The following is a 12,425-nucleotide window of genomic DNA, read 5'->3' as shown; positions in this document are numbered from 1 at the left end:
ATACCTGGTGAAGAAGAGAGCCTCTCTTGTTGTTCAAAAGCCCCAAACGCACCCAAATCCAGGAGCACTTCCCTGCGGCCGTGTAAAGGTACAAACCTGAGGGAAGCAGGTAACGCCGGGTCCTCTCGCAGAAGGGGTTTAAATATTTGAACCAAGCTTAGAGATACCTCTTTAGGGACAAACACCAAGCTGTTTTCTGAATACCTACTGGCCTGAATACTTACGCAAACAGAGCCAGCACAGCGCCGAGCATTACATGCTGCCGCGATAGCTGTTCCTGCGGGGCTCACCCCCAGCCCTGTCTCTGCCTTTGGGGCCAGCGAGGCCGGCTGCAGTTTGCAAGCAGCAATTTTTGCTCCTCTCCCCTTCAGAGGGCTCAGCTATGACCTCGTATTTCTGCTTTCAAAGCTCTCCTTCCCTCTTGTGGACATGAAAGCTCAAAAAGGAAAACCCAAGTCTTCAAGCTGCAGCTTTCCGCTGCAAATCTTTCAAGCTGATTCTGTCCGCTCCGGGTTTCCACTGCATCTCCCAGGGATCCATTCCCTATCTAAAGCAAACTGTGTTTCAGGATGATGCTTGAACCAAGCAGAGACATGTCAATCGAAGCACGTTTTGCAAACGACAGCTCCTGTCTCAGGGCCGCAGTGGTTCAGACTCGGGTTAGGCTGGCACTGCAGCACCCGCGTCCAGATGCCCCAGTGCAAACACGTGCACGCCGCACACCCGGGGACCCGCTCCAACGGCGGAACAGCCGTCGGGTGTATCTATCGCAGGCACGTTTCTGTCACGCCGCCTTCCTCGTATGCTGGCACGAAGCTTTGCTGCTCCTCTGGAGTCTGTAAGCGGGAGGATAAAACTGTCAGCTGCTGGCTTGGTGCGTGGATTCCTGCCGCAGAGCTGGCTCCGCTCTTTCCCCAGGGCAGAGGGAGAGGAGGACAACACAAACCAGCGGCACGGCACCGAGCAGAGCCTTGGCTGGGAGCCTTGCAGCGAGGCGGTGGGTCTGAGCCGCCTTTGGTGTCGCCGGGAGAGCTGCGGAGAATAAATCCCCTGAGGGTTACCAGCTCCGGAGACTCACGCCATGCACAGACCATCCCTGTGCCACCAGCCCCTGCAGCCTGGGAGGGTTGGTGGCCTTACACCGTGCCTTTTCCTTTTGCTTTCGGCCACGCTCGGAGGGCAGACCCCCAGCCTGCCTCACCCCTGCCCAAATAACCCATCTACGGCTCAGGCCAGGACTTTATTTTGCAGTTTCTGGACAGGGGATCCTGCTCCTGATCTTTGCACGCAAGGCTGCGGGCTGCAAGCTGCGCTGCTGTTTGGGAAGAAACTGAGTGTTTTCTCTCATCTTTTTTAAGTCTCCCCCTGCAGCGTGCGGGTGGGCCTGGCCTCTCCGCCAGCTGGCCGCAGCTCAAGGGAGACCAAAGACACCACCAGTGCCAATAAACCCAAACGCCGGTGCCCTGCTGTGGGTGTTTGAGGGCGCAGGGAGCTGGGGCAGCTCCCGAAGGGTGAAATCTCCCTGGGGACGGGCTTTCCCCGTTTTAGCCTTACAACCCCGACAGGCCGTGGCTGAGGATGCGGCACAGCCCTCGCCGAGGGCGCGTGGCCAGTCTGGGATCAGGAGGGGAAGGCAGAGCTGCGTTGCCGTGTCTCAGCACCTCCTCGTGCCCCGCGGGACGGCCGGCTTTCCTCTGCGCCGCTCCCGATTGCCTGCTTTTCCCTGCGAGATAACGCCAGGAACAGAGCATCCTCGCAGCAAAGCAGTGTATTCGCTTCCCCACGCACCTCGTCTGCGCGGCGGAGGGGAGCGGGTTTGGTGGGGCTCTGCCGGGGGTGAAAAGGGCTCCGTGTGCCGCGGCGGCAATGTCAGGGGGCTGTGACGGTCCCCTGACCTCCCAGCACTGCCGGCAGGCTGAGATCTGGGTGTCCATTAAGACAACTGAGAAGCTGTGGAGTGGGTTAGTTATAGGAGTAATTGATATATGAAATATTTCCACGGGAACAAAGCGAGGCAGCCTGGGGGCCAGATGAGGTGTTTGTCCTTGGAGAGCTGATTGCGCCGGCCAGTCCTGAGACTTCCATCTGCGAGGGCTCTGAAGGAACAAAACAGGCAATTTTGCAGGCAGGAAAAGAAAACAGATGTGAAGAAGATCTGTTCTCGCTGCAGTGAATTACCCTGGTCCCCCACGCCTGGGGAGAAGCACGGATTCCCCCACAAGCCTGCGCTCACCTCCGGGGTGTTCTGGGGCAGGGATTTAGCCGTGTGCCGGACAATCTGGGCGCATCGCAGCCCGAGAGGACCCCCCATTCCTAAAACACCACCCCGCAGCCCCTGGGGTTGGACAAGCCCTCTCCCGGTGACCGCCGCGGGGGCCAGCAGTAAGGACCCCCCCGGACGCCCCATTTCGGGTGTCCGGCGCTCTTTGGGGCGTCCAGCCCGGCCACCCCCGCCCCTTCCCGGGGGTCGCGGAGCAAAGCGGCCCCGGCCCGGGGGGAGCCCTGCGGCCACCGACCCTCGGCGGGAGCGGGAGCGGGGCCGGGCTCCGGAGCCCCCCCTGGCCCCCCCAGCTCCGCCGGCGGGAGGGAGGGCGCCGAGCCGCGCCGAGCCGCGCCGAGCGCTCCCCGCCGACCCGCAGGAGGTGAAGGGCGCCCGGCTCTCGGTGCCTCCCCCCCGGTGCCTCCCCCCCGGTGCCTCCCCCCGCCGCTCCCGGTGCCTCCGCCCCCGGCTCCCCGTGCCTCCCCCCCGGTGCCTCCCCCCCCCCCCCGGCTCCCCGTGCCTCCCCCCCCCGGTGCCTCCCCCCCCCGCCGCTCCCGGTGCCCCCCCCGCAGCCGCGGCCGGCTCTCCGTGCGCCCCGGCGGGTCCCCCTGCACGCTCTCCTTGCGCCCCTTTTCCCGCGCATCCCCGGTGCGCTCCCCGCCGCGCTCCCCGTGCACCCCCTTTTCCTTTGCATCCCTGCTGCGCTCCCTGCTGCCTCTCCGTGCACCCCCGGTGCGCTCTGCGTGCACCCCCTCTCCCCTGCCTCCCTGGGGCGCTCCCCGTGCACCCCTTTTCCCGTGCGATCCCCGGCGTACCCCCCACCGCGCTCTCCGCGCACCCCCTTTCCCGCGCCTCCCCCACGCAGGCTCTCCCCGTCCGTCCCCGCTGCGCGCTCCCTGCACGCCCGGCCATGAACGGCTCAGCGGCGGGCTCCGAGGCGGGCTGGCAGCCCGAGTCGGTGATCATCCCGCTGGCGTACCTCCTCATCTTCCTCGTCGGCACGGTGGGCAACTGCCTGGTCCTGGCCGTGCTGCTGCGCAACGGGCAGGTGAAGAACACCACCAACCTCTTCATCCTCAACCTGGGGGTGGCCGACCTCTGCTTCATCCTCTTCTGCGTCCCCTTCCAAGCCACCATCTACACCCTGGAGGGCTGGGTGTTCGGGCCCTTCATGTGCAAAGCCGTCCACTTCTTCATCTACCTCACCATGTACGCCAGCAGCTTCACCCTGGCCACCGTCTCCGTGGACAGGTAGGAACGGGATGGGGGGGCTCGCTGTACCCTGAGGCTCCCCCTTCTCTGGATCCCCCCAGGGCAGGAGAGGGGACGGAGTCCCCTGGAGCCAAGCCCCGACTGCTGCAACGGCCCCCGGGAACCCAGGAGCGTTTCCCAGTTCGTGTGTGCAAGGAAATGCAACTACCGAGGACGGGGGCCAGCGGAGAGGGTGGGATCGGGACCCCTGTCCCCAGCTGGAAGAGGCTTTCAGACCCCAAAGCTGTAGGACTGGGATTTATCTGTGGGCTCTGGCAGCTGAAGGGGGCACAGAAAACCAGAGAGAAACAAAGCTCAGTCCCTGTGCAGCCCCGGCTCTTCCCGGGACGCGGGGAGAGAGCCCCTGCCCGCCCAACAGCCCACGGCAAAGCAGGCAAAGCTCGAGGAGAAGACCCGGGATGTTTGAGCTGGCACACTGCTTTTCCCACCCTCCCCTTTTACTAACAAAAAGCCCATTTTTGCCCCAGCAATGTCCCTTGCCCCAGCGATGTCCCTTGTCCCGGTGACCGGCCCAGCCTGGCCCAGGGTGAGTTTTAGCCAGGAAGCTCTGCAAAAGGCAGCCTGTTGCTCCTGCCTGCGCTTTACCCGGTGCGAGCTCAGCCCCCGGCTCTGCAAGGGCTGGCGCGTTACGAACCACAGCAAGCAAGAGGCAGGGAGCTCCTGGTGCTGCTCTGCTCCGTGCTGGAAACCCGTGAGACAGTGGGATGTGGAAAGTCCCCTGGGAAGCGCCGCGGCAGCCCCAGAGCAGGGCTGGATGCCTCCTGCCATCCCGGCACGGCACCGCGCTGGCTGCCGGGACAGCCCCCCAAACCCCCAGGAGCTAAACCAGCCCCACCGTCGGCCTCTCCTCCTGCAGCCCACGGAGCCGGGAGGAACGGGGGTGTCGAGCAAGCGGGGGCTTGCATAAGCCCCTGGATCTGGGTGTAATGAAGGACCCAGCTAATTGCAGAACTGAAAATGGGTGACATGCTTTCGCATGTGCCAGCATGAGGAATGCGGTGTCTGGGGATGCTGGGGACTTGCTCCTGCCTTCATATCCTCACTGCTGCTATCGCTTGTGCCAGACAGACTGACGATCAAGTGGGGATCTGCTGGATTAGGGAGAGGGACAGAAGGGGACCATCCCCGTCTTGCCCACAAGCACGGCTGGAGCAGAGAGGGTGATGGGATGGGCTGGGGGGAGAGGATCCTCCTCACCCCACTGGGACCCTTGGGAGCACCAGGGAACCACCCGTGGGATGAATTGCCCTGGAAAGCTCAAATCCATCACCGCTTTCACCCTTTCTCCAGTCTGCTCCTGGAGCAGCTCTCCGTGCCCTCCCCAGGCCCGCAATGGCGTCTCTCTCCCTTTCCCGCGCAGGTATTTGGCCATACGATACCCCCTGCACTCGAGGGAGCTGAGGACGCCCAGGAACGCCCTCACAGCCATCTGCTTCATCTGGGGGCTTTCCTTCATCTTCTCGGGCCCTTACCTCAGCTACTACCAGGAGTTCCAGTTGGCCAACCTGACCGTCTGCCACCCCATCTGGGAGGTCTCCCAGCGCAAGGTCATGGATATCTGCACCTTCATCTTCAGCTACATCATCCCGGTGCTGATCCTGAGCCTCACTTACATGCGGACTATTCACTACCTGTGGAGGTCTGTGGACCCTCTCCAAGACATGTCAGAGTCCAAGACAGCCAAGCGGAAAGTCACCAGGATGATCATCATTGTAGCCATCCTGTTCTGCCTCTGCTGGCTGCCCCATCACCTGCTCATCCTCTGCGTCTGGTTCGGGTACTTCCCCCTCAATCACTCCACGTACGTGCTCCGCATCCTCTCGCATCTCATCTCCTACGCCAACTCCTGCGTGAACCCCATCGTCTACGCCCTGGTCTCCAAACACTTCCGCAAGGGCTTCAAGAAGATCTTCATCTGCCTCTTGCACAAGAAGGCAGCCAACAAGGTGCACGTGGCCCAAGTGACGAACACCATCAGCACGCTGGAGGCAGAGCTCAGCGAGGGGACCCACGTCAGCGAAGCCCTGCCCGGGCGCTCCTCCCTGCGCGGCAAGGGCCCAGCCCAGCCCTGGGGGGAGGCAGAGCCGGTGGGACACCAGCAGAAAGCGGGTGGCTCCTCCATCACCTTCAACGTCACCTAGCAGAGCTCCTTCCCACCCCACGGCTTTGCAGCCTCCCGCAGCATCGCAGGCCTGGGGATGGGCTACATTTGGGGTTAAAATGCATCAAATGTACCCTTTTTCATTCGGTTGCACCCAGATATCATAACTGTTAAAGCGATGCTGCTGACTACGGACTCAGCCAAGCAACCGACCGAGGATCCTAGGGCAGGATTTGCTTCCACCAAGCACTGGCTGAGAGCAGAGAGATCAAACCCCCAAATCAACCCTCGTGTGTAGTCAGCTGCTCTTCTGTCACGGAGGGACTTACACCCTGTTGCACCTATGCCTAGAGCCTATGAAAGCTCTGGGCCCTCCAACCAACACCGTGTCTGGCTGGAGTTAGTGGGGTGCGCTTTCAGGGACGCTGGGGAAGCCTTGGTTCATTTGTGCCCCGGTTCAGGAGCTGTGTCCCAGGGCAGTGCTGGCCACAAACCCGGCGCAGGTAGGGGAATCCAGTAAAGAAGCATAGGAATCAAGAGACAAACCTTCCTGGCGCAGCCGGCACTGGCTGGGCTTTAACGTCTCCGTGGGGCTCATGGCTCGGGGGGGGTTTCCCTGAGATGGGGCGCAGCTGGGAGCAGCATCCGTAGCCGAGACGAGCGCCGTAGCCCAAGTACGGGACTGTCGAGGGCACGGGGCACCGGCCCGCGCTGCTGATCACGGCTCGTCCCTGCCGACCACGGCTCGTCCCTGCCGTTTCAGTGCGTGCGAAGCTCTGCAGAACGTCCGGAGGTCAGCAAGGACCGGCGGGGAGGGAGGCTGCTTGCCGGGGGGCACAGCCACGGCCCCAGGGGAAGCGGAGCGGGACATCAGTGGGTCAGCGCCAGGAGAGGACTTCAATGCTTTCAGACAGCTTTGGCAGGGCTCAGCATCTCAGCCCAGGCGAGGCGCTTGCAGAGGAGAGCAAAGCAGAGCACTGGCACTGCTTTCCTGCGGCCGCGGCGCGGGGCTGCACGAGGGCCGGGGACCCCCGCCAGCCGGGGCAGCCGCAATAAAGCCCTCCATCCTGCAGCCCGTGTCCTGCTCCCGTGAGACACCCTGAGGTCCTCAGCGGAGGAGAGGTGGGCGCTGGAGGGTGGTGGGACCCGCTGGCCCCGGGGGAGCCGCGGGCAGCGGAGGGGTGGAGGACGTGGGCTGTGGCCGAGCACGTCCGTCGAGGGGGGCCAGCGCGGCACCAGAAGAGCCCCGCGCTCCCCCGAACGCAGCCGCACCCACGCACAGGAGGCTGACGTGGCTCACGCGTCCCCGCTCTTACCACCGCAAAGGCTCCACGAGCGGCTGAGCCCTGCGACCGCCAGCAGCCGAGGGCTTTATTTAAAGGCCCATCGTTTTCTGTACCAGAAGAGCACCCCTGGAATAGGATCAATTAACTCTTTTGAAAACCTTGCGGCAGAGCACAGCCGGAGGAGGTGGTGAAAGCGCACGGGAGCTGGGACGAGCTGTGCCGAGCATCCCTGCAATTCCCAGCTCTGTACCCCAACAGCACCCAGCACCCGTGAAGATCAGGTCTCTATAAATTGCCGTTGCAGTGGGTGTAAGCCTGTCTGCACAGACCTCCCTCCTTGTGAATCCCCGCGGCAGAGCTCCCCAGGACCGGGACGCGGTGCAGGAGGCTGTTTCTGTCCGGGAGCCTGGCTCTGCGCCGGGGCCCGGGGCGCGACGCAGCCCTCCTCTGTGCCGCACTGCCCTCCGCCCACCCCCAGCGCTTGGCCTTTCTTCCCGCGAAGCTTTTGGCTGGGAAACATTTGTTTTCCCCTGCCGAGTGTTATTATAACCAGATCTTCCTGTCCCCACGCAGAGGGCCATAAATTGGCCACTGCCTCATATCAATAACCATTATATTTAGTCTAGGCCTGCTCACGGCATAAGTCACAGAGAGCGAGCGTATAAACAGCTCCATTACTTATATCTGCATTTATCTCCCCTGCTCAGCCCTTCCTGGCCAGGGAAACAGTGAATCAGGCACGCAAACGCAGCCCGAAGCCTTATCTTCCTCCTGCCCTCGTCCACCGCTGCTCGGCGAGCCGCAGGATCTGGCCGCGATGGATCCCCCCACCGCGGGGTTCAACCCCTCTCCCGGACGCAGCGACCACCCCGCCTTGGGACGGAGGCGATGTCCCACCACCTCTGCGCTGCCCCAGGACAGGGGTCCCCGTGCTGGCACGGCTGGGGGTGCGCTGTCCCCTGTCCCTCCGTGCCGTCGCAGAGGAGGCACCGGCCCCGCTCCCCTCCTTCTCGCCCCCCAGACCCGCTTTCCCATCGCAGCCGGCTGCACCCGCGTATCCCAGCCCGCGGTGCTGCCGGGCGTCACGGAGGGGAAAGGGAGCCCCGCGGAGCTGGCGCTCGCTTTCAAGCCCAGGTTGTTCCCCTTCCCGCAGGGCTGAGTTCCCAGACAGGACAGGAGTTGCTCCCAAGTTCATCTTTTTATAGCATTCACGAGAAAATAAAAATAACTGGCTCACGGATGTACAAGCCAGCCAGCAAACCTCAATCCATGCATCGTGCCCCCACGAGGGGCTCGAAAACCACCCGGAGAGAGCGAGCCTCTGCTCTGAGCCCTGCGGGGGAAGGAACCGGGCTGGTACCCGGGGGTCTCGTCTCACCGTGGGGCGAGAGCTGGGGCGTCGGGGGGAAGGACCTGAGACGAGGAGCAGCCCCCCAGGGCTGCACCGGGGCTGCTGCTGCTCTTGGTACCGATGCTCACCGGAACCCAGCACGCAGCGCCCGGCCCCGGGGGACCCACGGGGAGCAGGGCCAGGCAGAGGGGGCCGGCTGTGCCCCAAACTCCTCGCCGAGCCCCAGGCAGGCTCCTGGTGCCAGCCCTGAGCCGGCCGTGGGAAAAGCCGGGGCCACAGCGTGGCCACCGACCTCTCAAACACCCAGCGCCAAGCTGTCCCCAGGCGGGGGGACGACTCGGAGCAGCAGAGCTGGGTCTCTGGGGACCCATTTCTCGCAGCCGGGCTGGAGCCTTCGGCAGCAGCGTGGCCCCCATGGAACAGCCGAAGAGGAGGGAGGCGACTGATGGGTGACTGTGACCCCGGGTGGGCAGGCACCGAACCCCACAGTCCCACCCTGGCGAAAGCAGGCTCACAACAACCAGCAGGAGAAAAGTGCTAAATTACCGTGGGTTTTGCAGACTCGGTTTGTTTTCTGGGTATGTTGGCATTGCACGGGAAAGGAGGCTCAAAATAGCATTAGCAGCTTCGAACCGTGACTACCAGCTGGAGGAGGAAAGGAAGGGGACGGGTCACCTCTTCAAACCAGCTCATCAAAACCACACACATTGCAACAACATCGCTGCTCGCTGCTCCGCCTCGGCTCGGCTTTGCCGCGGGCAGCTGCTCGGTTTGCAGCTTTGGGTCTTTCTGAGCAGCCCAGCATTGCCCTAACACCGGCACTGCAGGCAGAGCCCTGGTACGCAGCCGCTCTCGTGGCCAGCCCTAGCAGAAACGGGTTTAAGAATACATGATGATAATAATTTAAAAAAACAGTGGGAAAAGGGGTGGGTTTTGCAAATCCCGGGGCGGGGGGCAGGCTGTGGGGCACTGGGCCAGCTTTGCAAACCAGCTGCCAGCTGCTGCAGGTACAACGCGGCTGGAGCAGCCCACGGGCCGGCTGTCACCCGCCTCCGACAGCGGCAGCCTGGACGCGGGGAGAAGGTGCAAAGGACAAATAACCGTGCAAGAACGAACCAGCACCTACGCAAAGCCTGCCCACGGGGCTCCTGCCCTCGGTTACACGGGAGCCATCTCCTGCACCGCCCCGGGGACGCCCAGCCCCGGCAGCCTCCACACCAGCCACGCGTCCACTGCCGTAGCCCATGATCTGCCAGCATCTTCCCAAGCAAGGGAAAGGCGAGAGGGCAAAATGAGAGGGAAGCGAAGCAGTAATGACGTAAAGCCTTCGCCAAGCTTGGCAGAGCCGGTTCCCCGAAGGAGAGACTTGGGAACTCTCTTCAGCTGGAGAGACGTGAGAGCAGCACCCCGATACCGCAGTCGCAGACACAGAATCCGTGCAAGTGCCTGTGCACGGACAGGCCAAAGAGCCCAGCAAAGACAGGACAAGCAATTTTTTTTAAGCATCACAAGGACAGCGATTTGCAGAGAATTCCAGCACATCCACTCATTACGTTTAACACAACCCCCCCAAAAAATCCCCCTCAGTGACCCGGTGCTGCCCAGCTCCCTTGTGCCGGCGGGCGCTAACGCAGGCGGAGCGGCCCGGAGCGGGTCTGTACGGCAGAGCCAGGGAGGACGCTGCTCCCTTCCACCCGCAGGCAGACGTTTCCCCGGGTGCTGGGGCTCAGCGGGGTCCGGGCGCCGAATGGGGACGGCTCGAGGGGACAGGAGAAAACCCATGTGCAGAGGAAGGAGTTTGGAAGCCCAGCTCCGGTCGGCGCAAAGCTGCCCCCGGCCTTTCCAGCAGCCTCCCAAGCCCGCGGCTGAGCCCTGCTCTGCCGTACAACTGCCCTAGGGCTGCCCAGCCACCCCCGGGGCTGCCCTGAAGACATCCCCGCACGCCCCAGCTCAGCTCCTGGCCCAAGGCATCGCTGTGTCCCTTCGCCATGGGCACGGCTGCGTCCCTTCGCCGTGGGCACAGCCAGCAGCGGCTCGGTGCTGGTCGCTGTTGGGCAGCGAGAGCCCAGGGGGTGGCCGCGGGCCGGGCGCAGGCGCTGCACGGCCTCTGGCTGGGGGCTGCGCCTCACGCTCCCGCCTCCGGCAGCCCCACCGCCGCTCCGGCACGCACCGCGGCTCCCACCGCACCCTCACGCAGGGCGACAGCAGACAGCAAGGTCCAGGCTTTTGCGGGTCTCTGCGGTGCAACGCATCCAAGCTGCCCCCTTCGTCTTACAAATCCTCGCCCATCGATTGATATTTGCTTGTTTGCAGGCAGCGAGGGTGAAGCCTGTGCCAGCCGCCGGATCGTTACGCCATTTACAGAATGCTACAGAAGGAGAGAAAAGGAAAAAGCACGTCTCCAGCTTATCTGCAGTTGCCCCTGCTCGTCTGAGGATGAAGCCAGCCCGTGCCTTGATGAGCCCTTCAAGGGCAAGCAGAGGGTTTTGCTGCCAACACAAAACCACGGTGGGAAGCGCCTTTCCCCAGCAAGGGAGTGCATCGGGCCCAGCCAGGAGCATCGCGGCTGCCACTGCTCGGCGCCCGCCCGGCTGAGTGGGGACAGGCTCCCGGTCCGTCCCCTTGGGAGGTTTTATCTTAAACGAACACCACAGCAAGTCCCCATGTTCCAGTTAAAGTTTAATAAAAGCAGATTCAACTGGCAGTGGAAAATAAATAGGCTAAACTCAGCTCCCACCAAGGCCAACGGTGGGCAGGGAGACAAGAGGCACTTGGCCAAAACCTCAGGTTACTGCGAGCTTTCCGGCACACGGATTTATCACTGGGGTTGAAGGAGTTGTTTTGGGCTGTGGTTTTGTTTTGTTTTCAAACACTTACTCTGCCCGATTTGCTCCCCAGGACGACGAGGCGGGGGCTGAGGCTTTTGAGCCTCCCGCGCGCAGCCCCCGGCTGCGAGCCCCCCAGCAGCAGCCCCGGGGGGCTGCAGGGACCCCAGAGCCGGGCCCTGGCCCGGCAGGGTTTGGCAAACCCCTTCTGCTGCCCCGGAATAACGGCGGGTGCCAGGGAAGCCACGGGAGCAGGCAGCACACCCGGACCCTGGCACATCCCCCCCGCCTGGCCCACTGCAGCAAAAAAAAAAAAACCACAGAAATGGGGCTCCAGCCCCAAAACCCTGGGAATCGGAGGCACATCCATCCCCCAGCCCGTCCCTGCCTGCGGCGGGGGATTCACCGGCAGCCAGGGCAGAACGGGAGGCGAGGGGAGGGCGTTGAACCCCGCAGGAGCCTTGGAGGAAGCAAAGGGGAGGCAGAGGGGGCTCAGCCCGGTGCCGTGGGGCAGCCCCGCGTCGGGTCCGTGGCCTGAGCATCGCTCGCGGCTCCGCGCTCAGCTCTTAGCCGGGGGTGCGAACTGCTCAGCTGGGAGAGTGCCGGGGACGATGCTGGCTGCCGTGATTGCTCTTAATTAACACGTTGCAAAGACATTCCTTACCATAAAAAGCCAAGGAGCGTGCGGAGCCGTTCCCCAGCGCTGGGCAGCGTCGGACGGAGGCGACTGGGACGCTTGAGGTCAGCCCGGCGGGGGCTCGCGGCTCCCCCCGCTCCCACCCCAGGGAAGGGGGAGCTGCGGGCGAAGCGCGCCGCTGCTCCCAACGCCGGCCTGGCTGCCGCAGCGGCTGCTTCTCAGGGCCGGGAGCCCGTCCACCTCCCCGCGTCCATTCCCTGTGCGGGGCAGGGGCAGGCGGTGTGGGAAGGGTTAGAACCGGGCGAGCGGGAGGCTGGGTTCAGGAAACAGGGACCGGGTGGCTCCGCTTTCCCTTTAGCTCAGGGGAAACGAGGGTCTTGGACCCCCAGGTAAGAGCCACACAGCCAGGAGCAGCAGCAGCCACCTCTTCCCCCCAGCTCCTCCTGGCTGCATGGCTGCCACCGAACCCGGTCCTCGGCCCCCCGCGACTTTGTCGCATCCCAGACCCGAAGGGGTCTCATACACCTTCTTTGGGCTCTGCTTAGGACAAGAGCATCAGCACAGGGGGACACCACTCCCCCAGTAATGCTCAGACACCCCAGAAAGGCTGCAGGCAAAGCTCCCCCCTCCCCTCCCCGCCTTTGCCTGCGGCCGTTCCAGGTGAATCTCCTCACCCTGGGATCGGCTGCAATA

At 63.5% G+C, this 12,425-nt stretch overlaps 1 protein-coding gene across 1 annotated transcript; it reads left to right on the top strand.

Moving 5' to 3' along the window:
- Positions 1-3,170: 3,170 nt before the first annotated feature.
- Positions 3,171-5,673, top strand: GALR2 (galanin receptor 2; the record flags this gene model as incomplete). Its single annotated transcript, XM_082327063.1, has 2 exons — positions 3,171-3,511; positions 4,893-5,673. 2 exons carry the CDS (start codon positions 3,171-3,173, stop codon positions 5,671-5,673), a joined length of 1,122 nt encoding a protein of 373 aa, XP_082183189.1.
- Between the last annotated feature and the right edge of the window lie 6,752 nt (positions 5,674-12,425).

The sequence above is a fragment of the Platalea leucorodia genome (genome assembly GCF_965183815.1).
Source record: "Platalea leucorodia genome assembly, chromosome: 14".
Classification (NCBI taxonomy): domain Eukaryota; kingdom Metazoa; phylum Chordata; class Aves; order Pelecaniformes; family Threskiornithidae; genus Platalea; species Platalea leucorodia.
This window is presented reverse-complemented; position numbering and strand designations above follow the sequence as displayed.